General features: G+C 39.5%; 1 protein-coding gene across 1 annotated transcript in view; it reads right to left on the minus strand.

The window, feature by feature from the left end:
* Positions 1–17,189, minus strand: part of PLA2R1 (phospholipase A2 receptor 1) — a 113,602-nt gene that overhangs the window by 76,881 nt on the left and 19,532 nt on the right. Inside the window, exons 3-4 of the mRNA XM_025471090.3 lie at positions 15,923–16,096; positions 406–579 (exon numbers count right to left, since the gene is read on the minus strand). Of these exons, the coding sequence (XP_025326875.3) occupies positions 406–579; positions 15,923–16,096 (348 nt within the window). The remainder of the gene's footprint in view (positions 1–405; positions 580–15,922; positions 16,097–17,189) is intronic.

Genomic DNA, 17,189 nt, shown 5'->3' on the forward strand with positions numbered 1-17,189 from the left:
AGATCCACCTGCTAGAGCTGCAAATTGTTCTGGGTCCCTTGCTGGGGCCTCAACTTCCTTTCTCCAAGGGAGAGAAAATAAGGAAGATGCCCGCATGCCAGATGGAATGGCCTAGGAGACAGGTCACAATTTTGGGCATGAATTGGCATACTAATAAAAGAAAACATTTTCTAAGGGACTTTTTTTCTTAAGATTTTATTTATTTATTCATTAGAGACAGAAAGAGAGGCAGAGACACAGGCAGAGGGAGAAGCAGGCTGCATGCAGGGAGCCCGACGTGGGATGAGCCACCCAGGTGCCCCGGGGCTTTTTTTTTTTTTTCAGAATATATTTTTGCATACCTGAACATAATTGTTAAGTCATTTTAATTGCATTAAGATCAATGTGCGTCATCCACCTACTTACTCCTTATGAAATTTTCTTCGTTCTCATCCGCAATACTGAGTAAAGCTCCTCCTTGCATCTGGCATGAAGAATGTGCCTCACTCCAGGAAAGAGAGGAAAGCAGGTTGAATTGGTAGCAAATGTGTGAATTGAGATCCTTCTCCCAGACAGCATCACAACCCACCTCTGTGGACGCTGAAAATAAAGTCCATTAAAACATTAATTATAATCTTATTTTATCTATACAACACTGCATTTCTAAAATGAATTTGAGTGGAATGATTCCAACTTCAACCTCTAAAACTTCAATGCCTTATTGATTCTTGATTAGGTCTTTATCATGAAATATGCATTGTTATCCCACTGGCACTTTTTAGTTCAACTCTTTCAAGATATAAAGGAAATTCAAGAAATTATTAATAAAGAAGATGTGATCCTTTCTGGGAAACTAAGAGAAAGCAGTCTTAAAAGAATGAAATAGAAAGGAAATATTTGGGAAAACAACATCTGAGTTCCCTAAAAAGTAGTCATTTAGAACTATATACTGAAAGCTGTGTGAATTTAAATATTTATTTGAGACACATGCAAATGTTGTTTCAAAAAGTCTTTTCCCCACAAATACCAAAATGCTAGGTGGAATAAAAGGGATACAATTGAAATATGAGTCTATAATGAACACAGGTTTTTAAATAAACACTGAGAACAGGAACACTGATACTCAGTTTAAGATAAGGTTCTTTCAACCCAAAGGAAGAGAATCAAAATGTACTTTTTGTACATTTTGTACAAATACTTACACAAGTACTATGTACTTATAAAACATTACATAGTATGCTTAAAAGTAAATTTTATGAAGTATGAAAAGTGTAACTGAAATTTGAAGTTTATTGAAATAACAGAAACGAAAGACTTAGTTTGGGTAATTTTGCTAAATTTTAAATCAAACTCCAAGGTGAACTAAGCAGCACAGTAATTACCCGAGATCATATTCAGCCAAAGAATTTCGGAATGGAGAAAACATGAAACATGCTGCATCATGAGTGTAGCTGATGGACAGGCAACTTGCTAAAATCTAGAACGGTATTTCCCAAAGTGGGATCCACAGAGTAGTGTATTTCCACGAGCTCTCCAAGAGGAGCTGGGACATAATGCATAAATAACCTCCTCTGGTAAATGCAAAATGTACAATAGCATAGTAAAGGCTCTGAGAAGGTCTGTAGTAAAGAAGCAGCACAATTTTAATTTGGTTATACTTCAGACTTATTTGACAACAAAATGTTTCCTTCCCCATAATACTTAGATGGTTCCCTTGGGAAGGTAGAAAGTTTGTTTTCATGTCTGATCACAATGTGCTTTCCCCAGAACCAAGTTAGTTAACTAGAAATTATTAAACCAAATATAAATCTAAAGTTGTCTATATAGCTTTCTGACTGATCTATGTATACATAGAAGGATCCAAGATTGGAGGAGGGCAGAAGACAAAGCTATCACCAAGTAAAACTGAAGGAAAGGAAAATAAAGAAAGGAGGAATATTTCAGTGATCATCTTGCCCTGGTATCTGAAATTTCCCCATGGAGAATGAATCTTTAGAGATTGTCTTCAGTTAAAATGCTAGGCCATCCTTGAGATGGACAGAACAGTAAGTGTGAACAGACATCCGCTCAGCTCTGTTCATGTGGCGTGACAGTTGAGGCCATGAGACAAGGGGCAGGAGGTGTTTGCAATTCCAGTGTGCATAAAAAGCATTTAGCCAGCTTGTAAAGAAAATGCAGATTCCTTGGTCTTAGTCCTAGAGATTCTGCATTCGTAGGTCTAGGGTAGGATTCAGGAACCTGCATTTTAAATATATTCCTGGGGCAGCCCGGGTGGCTCAGAGGTTTAGCGCTGCCTTCGGCCCAGGGCGTGATCCTGGAGACCTGGGATCGAGTCCCACATCAGGCTCCCTGCATAGAGCCTGCTTCTCCCTCTGCCTGTGTCTCTGCCTCTGTGTGTGTGTGTCTCTCATGAATAAATAAATAAAATCTTTAAAATAAAATAAATAAACATATTCCTGATTCTAATACAGGTGGTTCACAAAACGAACCCATGGAAAACACTGGCTTGGAAGAAAAAATTAAAGCACTTCCCAAGGAGTGCAGGTCTGAGTAGCCCTTTACTATTAGAAGGTAGTAGGATGTCAGCGGGAGAGATGTAGGTAGAAAATCTCAAGAGGGGAAATTGGGGGAGGATGACAGGAAGAGAGATCTGGGAATAGAGTAACTGCCTCTCATCTCCTGCTATAAGGAAAGATCCGATAATAAATCCTTCAGCCCACAGCCATATCATGATAAGAAAAGGTCTGGAGGACGCTTCAATTGCTCTCATTCCCATTTTTGCCAAAAGTTGGTCCTGCTCTTTCAATAGGACATAGATTGAGCTGTGTAAATACAGCTTTTTGCAGTAACCTGCCTGAATTCTGTGCTTTAAACAGTTGAGAGGAGAGGCTTGCCGGTGATCCTGTCTCTGTTGCAAATCACACAGCCCATTTTTGTTAGATTTTGTTTTGGATTATCTCCGCCAATTCCTCTGTTTTTAAAAAGATTTTATTTATTTATCTGAGGGAGAGAGCCACGCATTGAATGGGGGTGGAGGAGAAGCAGACTCTCCGCTGAACAGGGGGTCAGATTTAGGGCTACATCCCAGGATCCCGAGATCATGACCTGAGCTGAAGGCAGCCGATTAACTGACTGAGCCACCCAGGCGCTGCTGTGTCAATTCTTTTTTTTTTTTTTCTAAGATTTTATTTATTTATTCATGAGCGACAGAGAGAGAGAGGCAGAGACACAGGCAGAGGGAGAAGGAGGCTCCATGCAGGGAGTCCGACATGGGACTCGATCCCAGGTCTCCAGGATCACACCCCGGGCTGCAGGCGGTGCTAAACCGCTAGCCACCAGGGCTGCCCTGTGTCAGTTCTTAATGTCAATTCTTAATGTTAATCGAAAGGAAACTTTCAGTCAAACGTTTGCTGCAGGTGCCTATATTCTTCTAACAATTAAGTTCATTTGTCATTTTTGGTTTTAACTAAAATGGAAGAATTTGTACTTCTACTTCTGCAGTAAGATAGAAGTCTCTCTTCTCTAGATGGGCTGCATGCCACTCTATGGATCTTATTTGAAGGTTTTATGGTAACAAATGGGATGAAAGTGCCACTCTGGGCCTGGGCATGGTCGTGTGCTGTCCTGATCTCCCTTCAGGATCAAAGGCCTTAAATAAGGCCTTCTCTAGCTGCCAGCAGACACATCTCATTGTTAAACGTTCTTCAAGGATTGCCTTCACTGAAAAGTCTCTTTGCCCAATATCACTCTCCCTTCCCAAAGGCAGCCTGCAAATCATGATTAATCAGTGCAGGGCTATCGATCCCTCCTTGCACCTCAACTAGGGGTAATTCCAGTATGAGAACTTCTCATACAGTCAGTCTAGGGATCTCCAGGCCTGCATCACCATCCTGCACAATGCCACTTTATCCCCTTCCTCTCCACGTGTTTTGATCCTGAGAGCACACCCCCAAGAGAGCTATGTGTTCATCTCTGCCACAGAGACTGCTTCCCAGGAGCCTGCTTGGCACAGGCTCCCATCTTGGCCTGGGGCATATGCATTTAATATTCTTAGTTCTCTTGCTTCTTCATACATAGTCTCTCTTCCCAAGCCACTGAAAATGTGAGATTGAAGGCTGGCATCTCAGGTGCATTTAATTATTCCTGAAAAATTCTACTCTAAGGACTAGAATCATATTGTTCTATTTCTTTGCATCTGTGGTTGTCTTTATATTGTTGCTCCTGTAGCAACAAATAAATTGTGAGCTCCTTAAGGGAAGCAACTGTGTCCTATATATCTTTGTATTGCCAACTGTTTGATGAAAGATTACCCAAATCTTTTGCATGATGTTTTAAATAGGTGATTTTCCCCCCTCCCTAAATATATCTCTTTTAATGCACTGAGATTTATTCATGTCAACACTGATTTTATTATGGATTTTGCTGGGATGCAGCCATGCCTCCTCCTCTTTTAACATGGCTGGTTTTTCTTCTCTAGGGATACAGATTTGCCATTGTCCCACATCAACTGTTCCTTGCCACTTTAAAAAATTCTGAATTCTTAAAAAAAATGAATTCTCATATGGTTAAAGCAAGTCCAAGCTACAAGGTTATTATTTTTCTCTCTCTCTGGCCTCTTATATACTCATCACAGTTATTGGATCTCTGCTCCCTGCAAACTGCTGTGTTGGTAAATCTCATGTAAAAAGAATATCAAGCCAAGTCAGGACTTCTTGCTTTATATTCTTAATGCCTTACACACTTCTTGGGTAGCCCTGATAACAACTGAAATTAAATGATGTATTAATTTTTCTTGTTCATTCTCTGTTTTTCCTGATAAAATATAAATATCAGGAAAGCAGGTACCATGTTCCATCTCTTTCATGCTATTCCCCAAGCTTACCTATCAGCATTTATAGATAATTGGGTAGAGAAGAATATACTATCAAAGGAAACTGAGAAGTGGTGGCCACAAAAGAAAGAGAAAAACTAGTAGATATGGGTCCTAGAAGCCCAAGAAAAGTGATGGTTTCCATTTTGTTACATGTTGCTAAGTCTTTAAGTAAGTTAAGTACTGAGTCCATAAATGAGCATGGAGTGCTGTTTCAACAAAGGAACCCAATCATCTGCCTTCTCTGTGCCTGCTCCCAACAGATGAGCACAGAAAAGTCATTCTGATCAGTTGATTATCAACCATCCTGAATACTTTCTGGAAACATTACTAGTTTTCTCTAGTAAGCTTGCTCTCCAACAGCCACAATGCTCATTTCATACCATTCCCATTGTCCAAACTTCTTACTCCTTCTTCCCTCTCCTCAGAGAGAAAGTCCACAGCCTCTGGACCAGTTTCTCCTCCCCGTCACCTAATGAGTCAAACTTTTTGGGCCTGCACCATCCTCTCCCTCTTCTCTTCTATAAAGAAATTGTCCTTACATCTATGAAAGTCCAGTCTGTCCATTTATGATCTGGATCCTACTTCCTTTTGTCTTCTGAAAAGCAGTATAACCAATTGCTTTTACTTTCCTGCGTCTTCAGCCTCTCTCTGTTAGATTATTTCTACATGCATTCAAAGATGACCTAGCATCTCTCTTATTGTTAAAAAATAAGAAACAAAAATACTTCCTCCCTTGGAATCCCTGTTCAAGCCATTGCCTTTTCTCTACCCTCGTTAGTCAAATACTTTTACACACATACTGTCTTCAATTCCTCATCTCCCATTTACTGTTTCAAAAATAACAGTATTGTTGAGATATACATAACATGACATGTAACTCACCCACTTAAAGTATATAATTCAATGATTTCTAGTATATCCAAAGAATTGTGCAATTGTCACCACAATCAGGTTTAGAATATTTTCATTACCCAGTACCCATTAGCAGTAATTCTCCATTGCCCCGTCAGTCCCCATCTCCACCCTCAGTCGAAGGCAACCACTAATCTAGTTTCCATCTTTATGGGTTTGCTTATTCTGAGCATTTCATATGAATGGAATTCTACAATATGTGGTCTTTTGTGACTTGCTTCTTTCACTTAGCATAATATTTCTAAGAGTTGTCTATGTTGTAGCATGTACGAGCACATCCTTTCTTTTTAATGCCCAATAATACCCCACTGCATGTCTATACTGCATGTTATTTATGCTTTTATCAGTTCATAGACATTTAGGTTGTTTCTATTTTTTGGCTTTGTTATTATCTTTTTGGTTGTAGCCATCCTGCTGGTTGTAAAGTGGCATCTCATTGTGTTTTTTGTTTGAATTTCCCTGATGGCTAATGATACTGAGCATCTTCTCATGTGCTTATTGGCCACTTGTAAATCCTCTTTGGAGAAATGTCTGTTCAGACACTTTATCCATTTTTAATTGAGTTGTCTTTTTATTATTGAATTCTAAGAATTCTTTACATATTCTAGAAATAAGGTCTCTTATTAGATATATGAGTTCCAAATATTTTCTTCCATTCCATGGGTTTTCTTTTCACTTTCATGATAGTGTCCAGTGAAGCACAAAAGTTTTTAACTTTGATGAAGTCCAATTTATCTATTTTTTCTTTTGTTGCTTGCATTTTGGTGTCACATCTAAGACTGCATTGCCGTAGTCAAGGCCATATACATTCCCTAAAAGTTTTATAGTCTTCTTTTCCATTTAAGTCTTTGATCTATTTTAAGCTAATTATTTTTTTATGAAGTGAGAGATAGGAGTTCAATTTCATTCTTTTTAATGTGGACATCCGGTTTCCCTTACCCTTTGCTCAAAGGCTATTCTTTCCCCATTAAATTGTCTTGGCTTCCTTGTCCAAAGTCAATTAACCATAAATAAAGATTCACAATTTTATCCAATTTCTTTAAGTTTATTTTTTGGTAATATCTTCACCCAACGTGGGGTTCAAACTCACAACCCTGAGATCAAGAGTTGCGTGCTCTTCTCACTGAGCCACACAGGTGCCCCTATTCAATTTTGACAGGACCACATTGTCTTGATTACTGTAACTTTGCATAAGTTTTGAAGTTGGGAAGTGTAAATCCTCCAACTTTATCCTTTTTCAGGATGATTTTGGCTGTCTTGGGCCCTTTGAATTTCCATATGAATTTTAGTACAAGCCTGTCACTTTTTGTAAAGGAGCCAGCTAGAATTTTGATAGAGATTGCAGTAATAGTGCCATCTTAGCCATATTAAGTCTTTTTGGTCCCACAAACATGGAATGTCTTTACATTTATTAGGTCTTCTTTAACTTCCTGCAATTATATTTTGTAGTTTTAAGGATGTAAGTTTTTCACTTCTTTTGTTAAATATTTTCTGAAGTATTTTATTCTTTTAGATGCTACTATAAATGGAATTGTTTTCATAATTTAATTTCTAGATTGTTCATTGCAACTATACTGAAATACAACTTATTTTTGTATATTGATCTTGCATGCTGTGAATGTGTTTCTTAGTTGTAATAGTTTTTTTAGTGGATTCTTTAGAATTTTATGAGTACGAGATCATGTCATGTGCAAACAGAGAGAGTTGTACTTCCTCTTTCCAATCTGGATGCCTTTTATTTCATTTTCTTGCCTACTTTCCCTGATTAGAATCTCCAGTACAATGTTGAATAGAGGTGGTAAGAGTGGATATTCTCATCTTATTCCTGATCATAGAGGGGAAGCATCTAGTCTTTCACCATTATTTATGTTGGTTGTGAACATCTTTTTCATAGATGCTCCCATGAGGTTGAGGAAATTCCCTTCTCTTCCTGGTTTTTGAGTGTTGTTGTTGTTGTTGTTTTTAATCACATGAAGGGAGGTTAAATTCTGTCAAATATTTTTTCTGCATTTATTGAGATAATCATATGGGGTCCTTTATCCTATTGAGATGGGTATTATATTAACTGGCTTTCAGATTTCAAAACACTTTTGCATTCTTGAGAAACGTTCCAGTGGATTATGGTGTACAATTCTTTTTATATGTTGTTGTATTCTGTTTCCCAGGATTTTGTTGAGGATTTTTGCATCTATATTCATGAGAGATAGTAGTGTGTAGTTTTCTTTACTTGTAATGTCTTTGTTTAGTTTCAGTATCAAGGTAATATTGTCCTCACAGAATGAATTGGGAAGTGTTTCTTTCTCTTCTATTTTTTCCATTTGCCCTTTAACCCACTCAATCTAGCAACTAGAGTATATCTTGGTAAGGCCATCAATGACCTCCATGTTGCCAAGTCTAGCGAACACTTAAGTTTCAGATCTTGTCACATCTAGCCCATCAGCAGCATTTGGCAAGTTGAGCTTCCTGTCTTGGCTGATGTACTCTTTTTTCTTGCCTTTACATGCCCGGCTATCTTCTATCTCTTTGGCTGCCTGTTCTCAGTCTCCTTTGCTGGTTCATTCTTCTCTGTTCAAATTAAATGTTGAGATCTTAAGACTTGGCCCCGAGTCCCCTTTCTTTCTATTCTACACATACACATATCTATCCCATTCCTATAAATCCCTTAACTACAACTCTCAAATATATAGAGATCTTTATGTCTAACTGCCTGGTCCACATCTCACATGATTGACTGATATATAACATGTTCCAGTCTGAATGCTTGATTTTCTTTTCCAAATCTGTATCTCCATTAACTTAGCTATGCATATCAGAAACCTGGGGTCTTAATTAACACCTCATTTTCTCCCTTATCCTTTATGTTTGTCCTTACCACCGAGTAGTCCACCTCCTGGTTAAAAATCTACATGTGATTTTTCAGGCCTGACCATAGGCTATCACAAGGCTTTACCTGGTAGACCTCATTATCAGACTTGGTTTACAGCCAGTGCACTGAAGTCTCATAAGGGAGTTTCAGTCAAAGACTCAGGCACATCATATTCTTCACATTCTTAGCTCTGGCTCCTTCATTTCTAAGCCTCTTTTTCTGAGGCCTTGGGATGACATCCTCTTCAGGTACCTGCACTGAGGTTGGGGGATGGAGGAGGGGGAACCTTGAAGACATTTTTATCCACTCTCAGTGCCCAGTCCTTTTCTACTCCTAACTTTTCCCCCTCCCCTTATCCTTGGCCCCAGAGTCCACAAAACTGAGGAGGCTTTTATTTAGGCCTCCCTTGATAGTCCCGTGCTGATCTTTGTGACCTTTGAACAGTGTGCCATTCCATAAGGAAAAATTGAACAAGTGGAGTTGGTGCTTCCTCCCATTTTAGGCTCTTGCTTATATCTCACAGTAAGTGATTGAAAGCTTAGCTTTTTCATTTTAGTCTTGTTGCTTTAATCAGCTACTCAGACACCTGACAGCTCAGCTTCTCTCCAGCTCAACTGTGTTGCTTAGAACCACATCTTATTTAGTCTAATTCCAGTTTGGATCTTCAATACACCCATTCTCCAACCCACTTTCTGCTACCTGACCCAAGACATCACTATCCTTGATTCAACTATGCTGGGGCCTTATAAATGGTCTTTAGGATTTCCTTTTTGCTCCCCTTCAAGCCATTTGCCATAAAGGAGTTAGAGTGATCCTTAAAAAATTTTTAAAATCATTATCATATCACTGCTTAAGATCCCTCTATAGCTTCCATTTATAGTTAGAATTAGGTAAATCTTTACCTGTAGGACACCTTGAATTATCATGCTTCTGAATGAGTTGGCCTCTGCCAACCTTTCCAAGAGTAGCTTGCTCTTCTCTCCCTCCCTCATCGTCTTTCCTAGATAGCAGTAACCTCTTTCCCTCCTCAAAGCCTCAGACATTTGGAGAGTGGCATGCTGGGGGTGAAGGTGGGGAAGCAGTTACCTTGGGTAGGTGAGAGTATTTAATCATGGACATTGTTTAGATCTCTCAGTGCATGTGCATGGTGAGTCAAAAGTAGATTGACCTGTAGTTGGTTTTATTATTATTTTTTAATTCTATTCAAACAATATATTCCCTTTACCACCTGTACATCTAGTAGTGCTGACCATTCCCATAGTCTTCCCTTCCACTTGCCTCGTTGTACACTGCTTTACCATGCACTTCTAGGTAGATACTTCATCCTCTCACTTTCCATCTTAATAACTATTATTCATTTCTTGGACTAGAGATTTAAACACAACTTAGAAAAAAGCCTTCCTTGACTTACAAATTTAAGTTAAATTTCTTGCTGATAACACTGGTTTTGGTTTTGTTTATAAATAGCACTTACCAAAAGTTATATATTAACTTAGGTATTATACTTGAATGTGAATTTCATTATGGCAGGCACTATGACTTTTATCTTTCACTTTCATGATTATATTCCCAGCAAGTTTGGCACATAGTAGGTGTTCGATACAGATGTGTGGGAATGAGTGAATGAAATGGAGATCAAGCATGCATTGTCAAAGAAGTCAAGGAGAGATAGTGGACTGAGTAATGAAAGTCAGATGAAGAAGTATAGATATTTCTTTTGAAAAGTCTGTCTATGGTGGGGTAAAAGGTATGGGTGTTTTCAAGAAGCAGGAGAAGTGGGGATGAAGGTGTTATATTATTTTTAAGGTTTATTTTAAGACTTGAGCAGGTTTCTCTTACACTGTTGGTGGGAATGCAAACAGGTTCAGCCACTCTGGACAACAGTATGGAGGTTCCTCAAAAAGTTAAAAATAGAACTACCCTATGATTCAGCAATCGCACTACTAGGTATTTATCCAAGGGATACAAAAATACTGATTCAAAGATGCTCATGCACCACAATATTTATAGCAACACTATCAACAATAAACAAATTATGGATGTCCATCGATTGTTCAATGAGTAAAGATGTGATATATATATATATATACATATATATACACAATATATATATGTATATATATATAATGGAATATTACTAATCCATCAAAAAGAATAAAATCTTGCCTTTTGCAAAGATATAGATGGAGCTAGAATGTATTATGCTAAGCAAAATAAGGTAGCCAAAGACAAATACCACATGATTTCACTCGTTTGGAATTTAAGAAACAAAACAGATGAACATAGGGGAAGGGAAAAAAGAGAGAGGGAATCAAACCATAAGAGACTCTTAACTACAGAGAACAAATTGAGAATTGGTGGAGGGAGGTGCATGGGGGATAGGCTAAATGGGTGATAAGTTTTAAGGAAGGCACTTGTGATGAGCAGTGTGTGTTATACAGAAGTGGTGAATCACTAAATTGTACACCTGAAACCAATTTTACCATATGATAACTAACTAGAATTTAAATAAAAACATACAACTAAACAAAAAGACTAAGCAGGTTTAACTGCTAACGGAGAAGGATCCAGTAGAGCGGTGGGCATTGAAATCATCTAGAAGACTTGTTAAAACAGATTGCAGGACTGCACTTCTAGAATTTCTGATATAGTCATTTGGGGGTGTTGCTGATAATTTGCATTTCTAACAAGCTTTCAGGGAATGCTGATGCTGCTGGAATGGGGATCACACTTTGAGAAACACTGAGAAACAGGTTGGAGAAAGTTGAATGGGAAGCTCTGGAGTCCAAGCAGGAATATCTGTCCTAGGGAGAAGGAGGAACACTATCGTGTAGGATGCAAGAAAAAGATGAACGCAGACCTATGTAGGCTTAAAGGTTAGGGAACAGAAATTGTCAAAACTTCTCCTCTGATGGATCCTGTTCTCATTATAAGTAAGAACTGATGAGAACTAATGAGAATCAGGAAGGAGAATGAGGGGTAGGGTAAGAAGAAGAGGAAGTTAAGGAGGTTGGTATGGTCCTTATAACGAGCAAGAGAGCATCATGACAAGAGAAATAACAGCATTGCAACCAGTGTTGGAGACGTCGGTGAGGTTCACAGTCATACATCTATGTTGATACCAATCTGCTCCGTTACACCATTGAAGTTACTGATAAAAGAAATCGTATCAGCTGAATAAGGTTCAAGGACAATCAGACAATTCCAGCGGTTTATATCTTAAAATCTCTAACTAAACATGACTGTCCAGCTGTGTAAGTAAGACACACAGTTTAGAGGGACTAGCTAGGCAACTAGAGTTGCCTCTAAACAAATCCAGAGAAATTCCTATATATCTCCTTGTTCCTGAAGCTCTAAAGTGACAGGTGCTTTATTTTACCCCTCACTGCCAGTGTGTTATATTTGTAGTAGTACTAAACTTAAGTTTTGCTCACTTATAATCAACTTTTTTTAAAAGGAAGCATCATTTTATAGTGAGATACTAAAAATCTCCATTAAGAAAGATGAGATACAGAGGTACAAATCCTTACCTTATTCCACTCACTCCTTTCTGTCCTATCCACTTGTTGCTACCATGGAAAAGCTATCAGCTTGCTCAGATTTCAGGCTCTGACACATCATTTTGAGTTGTGTTGCTCACTAGGAACCAAAACCAAACAAGAAAGCAAGAAAACTGGAACCATAAGTCAGCACTATACAAATAGTGCTGGTTGTGGTTGTGTGCTGGAATCTAGCAGGCTGACAAGCAGAAGAAGCTTCTGAACTACAGGAAGACTGAGGGGGGGGGTGTGAAAAGCCCCAAACACCACTATACCCAGGCTTCCACCTGGGAAACCATAATTGAATACAAGAGACAGAGGATGGTAACAGGGTTCTTCACAGAACCTCAGGGAGAATACTGTGGTTTAAAAAAAAAGTCCCTACAAATACCCACCATTTTCTTTGATGTGGATGGAACTGGAGGGTATTATGCTGAGTGAAATAAATCAATCGGAGAAACACAATTATCATATGGTTTCACTCATATGTGGAATATAAAAAATAGTGAAAGGGACTATAAATGAAAGGAGGTAAAGTGAGTGGGGAAAAATTGGAGAGGAAGACAAACCATGAGAGACCCCTAACTTTGGGAAACGAACAAGGGTAGCAGAAGGGGAGGTGGGCAGGGGGCTGGGGTGACTGGGTGACGGGCACTGAGTGGGGCGCGCTTGATGGGATGAGCACTGGGTGTTATACTATATGTTGGCAAATTGAATTTAAATTTTAAAAAATGTCCCTAGGATTAGGGCCATGTGAAATACATGTTAATGTTATTGATATTGGTTTATTTTTATTTTTTTATTTTTAGAGGTTTTATTTACTTGAGAGAAAGAGAGAGTGCACACATGCACACATGAGTAGGGGGGAGGGGATAAACAGACTCCCTGCTGAGCAGGGAGCGGACTGGGGTTCAATCCTAGGACCCTGAGATCATGACCTGAGTAGATGCTTAACTAAATGAGCCACCCAGACGCCCCTATTTATTTATTTGAGAGAGAGAGAGAGAGAGAGAGAGAGAGAAGGAGAGCACAAGTGCAAGAGTAGGGGAGGGACAGAGAGAGAGCAGAAGTGAGGGAGGGAGGGAGGGGCAGAGTGAGAGGGAGAGAGAGAGAATCCCAAGAAGCCTCTGTGCTGAGCATGGAGCCCAACATGGGCACACTCCCATGACCCCAAGACCATGACCTGAGCCTAAATCAAGAGTCCCATGCTCAACCGACTGAACCTCAGTGTCCCTACTTATTTTAAATAATAACATGTGTGACAGCTGGAAATGGAAAGGGAAGACAATGTAAATAATATGGCATCTGATTCAAGAATCTAAGGAGCATAGGGATTACAAACACAGACACCTACATACAGGAATTCGGATTCAGATAGAGAAGGCTAATGACTAAACAGTTATTAAACAATGAAAGACTTTCACGCTGGCTGATGAATAGCTGCCATCCTGAGCTTCTTGAGTGCCCCTTGCTGTCTCAGTCTCTCTCTCTTTTTAAAAAGATTTTATTTATTTGAGAGAGAGAGAGAGGGAGAGAGAGAGCGCACACAAATGGGAGGGAGAGACAGAGGGAGAGGGAGAAGCAGACCTGCTGCTGAGCAGAGAGCCTAACTTGAGGCTCCTGCGATCATGACCTGACCTGAAGGTAGATGCTTAACCAACTGAGCCATCCAGCTGCTCCGGCCCCAGTGTCTCCTACATTTCTTCCTTCATCACATCTCCTCACACTCCCAAAGCTGAGGGGTTAAAACTAGCACTGAGCCTTCAGGATTCTTTTTTTTTTTTTTTTCTGCCTTCAGGATTCTTTTTCTTTTTTTTTTTTCTTTTATTTATTTATGATAGTCACAGAGAGAGAGAGAGAGAGAGGCAGAGACACAGGCAGAGGGAGAAGCAGGCTCCATGCACCGGGAGCCCGACGTGGGATTCGATCCCGGGTCTCCAGGATCGCGCCCTGGGCCAAAGGCAGGCGCTAAACCGCTGCGCCACCCAGGGATCCCTGCCTTCAGGATTCTTAATCTCTATGTTAAAGTCTCCACTTGGACTGGTCAATAGTCCCTATCATATTAGTTGTTAAGTGTCTTAATATCACTGCTGTATATAGATGTATGTTGCACAGAATTATCTGCATACTGTGAATTGTCTGATGAAGAATTATCTGCAACAGGATCATTTGGGTTACTTGTCAAAAATGCAGATGCTTGGGTCCCACACAATGGACCCACTGCATCTCTGAGAGAAGAGCCAGGATATGTATTTGTAACTATTTTCCAGGTGATTCTAGAATATCATATCAAATATAATCTGTATTTTCTAGCATCGAGCAAATCTGTCTGTATTACATCTAGAGGCCAAGTTCTTTGAAGGGAGGGTCCTAATCCTAACACTCTTGGTATTCACCACTATACTAGCTCAGTATAATGATCTACGAGCTTTGATAATGATACACATTGATGGTGATGGCAATGGCTAATCTTGGTGAGTGCTTACAATGTACTAAAAGTACATGTGCCTTAGAGGCATCATCAAATGGGATCTCAGTAATCCAAAAAGGTACTATTATTATCTCCATTTTATGGCAAAGAAACTGAGACTCAAGATCTCATTGTTGAAGGGAAACAGACTCTAATCTTGGTCTGACTTCAAAGCCTGTATTCTCTCTGATTTGCTTAAGTCATCCTAGTTCTTAGATTAGAGAACAATTCTAAAGATAACCTATAAACCACATTCTTTGAAATTCATCTCTTCAATTTGCTTTTGTTTCAAACTTATTTGTATCATTTTGTCATATATGTGGAGTGGAAGTAGGCAAGAAAGAGGAGATAGTAGAAGCTATATTCTCGGACTTTCCAGGGCCAAGGTTAAGGACATTGAATACAGAAAGTAGAAGATATAGTGGTGCTTGGGTGGCCAGTTAAGCATTTGATTCTTGATTTCAGCTCAGATCATGATCTCAGAGTTGTGAGATTGAGCCTTGTGCTGGGCTCCACTTTGAGCATGGAACTTGCTTAAGATTCTCTCTTTCCCTCTATCCCTCTCCCTCCTCTCTCTCTAAAAAAAGTAGAAGATATATATATATATATATATATATATATATATATAATCAATATTTTTCAATATTTAACAGCTATTGGAAAGTTTTTAGCTAAATAAAAATAAAGTCTAACAAAAAAGTTAGAAGATTGCAGCTGTCAGATTTTGAGGTTATAGCTAGAAATTGAGCAATAAGAAAAGGGAATCAAGATGAGAACTCACTGTTGAGAAATAATGAGGGCAACTGTAATTTGAGAAAGGTCATCAGCGGACCAGGTGATGCCTAGACTTGACAATGGGCAAGACAAGCAGTCTGGACATAGAGAAATTAAGGCAGCTTATAGGAGGGGGTGGATCGAAAGTTGGAATAAAGAATGAGTTTTATATGCATTCAGGTTTGTTTTGACGTATTTTGCCCGGAAGCTGGGATTAATGAGCACACAGAGTGTTATAATTTCATTCTGGTTAAAGCATACTTATGCACTGAGCTTAATGAAGAATGGCTAATTAACATCTTTTGAACATAAGAGGGAAAAAAGAATATACATCAGAATTGTCTTTTCAAGGCAAAACAAACACAAAATCAAAATCTGGATAAACAGAATCAGGGGACTTATTCAGACTTCAATATGTCAATCCTGGTGCTTTTCTTTAGATACAGATAACTTTCTAATCATGCTTGATTCATTCATGACATATGGGGAAAGCTAGAGCTTATTCTTACTGGGATCTGGGCAAAATCCCCACTTCTCATCTCTTTCATAGCGGCTTGTCGTGGCACACCACAGTAAGTCGTCTTCCCGCCCTTCCTGGGTGCATTCATGATGCCACTGTCGGTTATACTGGAAAGGAAACATGCACGGCATCCCATGGGCATTCCCTTTGATTGTGTACATATCTAGAAGAAAAAAATCAAAGTTAAATAAGAATTATGTCAGCTTTATCTTTGAAAGCTATCATATAGAGAATGCATTTCTTATTGACTGAAAATCTACGATGGCGAAGGCCCTTGCTATACCACAGAGAACCCTCAGGACCTCACTGTCTAGAGTGTGTAGCAGTACAAGGGAAAGTGCTGGCTTCAGAGCACGGGCTGGTAAGTGGCTTGTTTAGATATTTTCTTACCTTTTTTTTACAGTGGTGCCCTGCCACAGTAGCACATGGGTTTGTCAGTGGATGGGAAGGAAAATTAAATGAAGATCGACTTTAAAATACTTTCTGGCCCCCAAATATATCAGGGATCAGCATCTGAACCTCAAGAGTTTTATCAGAATTTATTTTTTAATCGGAATTTATGAATTCATTCATTCAACAGATATTTATTGAGCACTGAATGCGCCCAGCATTGGGGATGTACTGGAGAGCAAACCTGCAAACGTTCCCTTTCATATGGAGCTTCTGTTCCAGTGGGGAGAGACAAAGAGAAAGCAAATATATAAGTAAATGTATAATTCTGGGTAGTGATAAGTGCCACGAAGAAAAACTTAAGTGCCACGAAGAAAAACAAAGCAGGACGGGAAGATAGAACAGCTCTGTGTGTGTTTGAAGGATGGAGGGGCACCATTTTGGAGAGGGTTGCAACGAAGGCATCTCTGAATGAGAACTGGGTGAAGTGAAGGAGCAAGTCTTTGCAAAAGAGTTGTTCTGGTAGGAGGAACAGCAAATGTAAAGGGCCTGTGACAAGAGCCTGCGTGGGGTGAATGGGGAAGAGCAAGGAGGTGCAAAAGGAAGTGGCATTGGGGAAATGCTGGCGCATCAGCTCACAGAGGGCCAGCTCTGCCACATTGTGGATTTGGGCCTTGCCCATGAGGGTGGTGAGAAGTCACTAGTGAGTTTTGAATGAGAAAATGACATGATCAGATTTCCATTTTTAAAGACTAACTCAGGGTGCAGTGTGGCAAACCGAACCTACACAGGAGAAGGGAAAATGGGATGACTAGCTAGGAGGCCTCTACAAGAGTCTAGGGGAGAGGAGTGTGAGGGGGTGTCCT

The sequence above is a fragment of the Canis lupus genome, chromosome 36 (genome assembly GCF_003254725.2).
Source record: "Canis lupus dingo isolate Sandy chromosome 36, ASM325472v2, whole genome shotgun sequence".
NCBI classification, from domain to species: domain Eukaryota; kingdom Metazoa; phylum Chordata; class Mammalia; order Carnivora; family Canidae; genus Canis; species Canis lupus.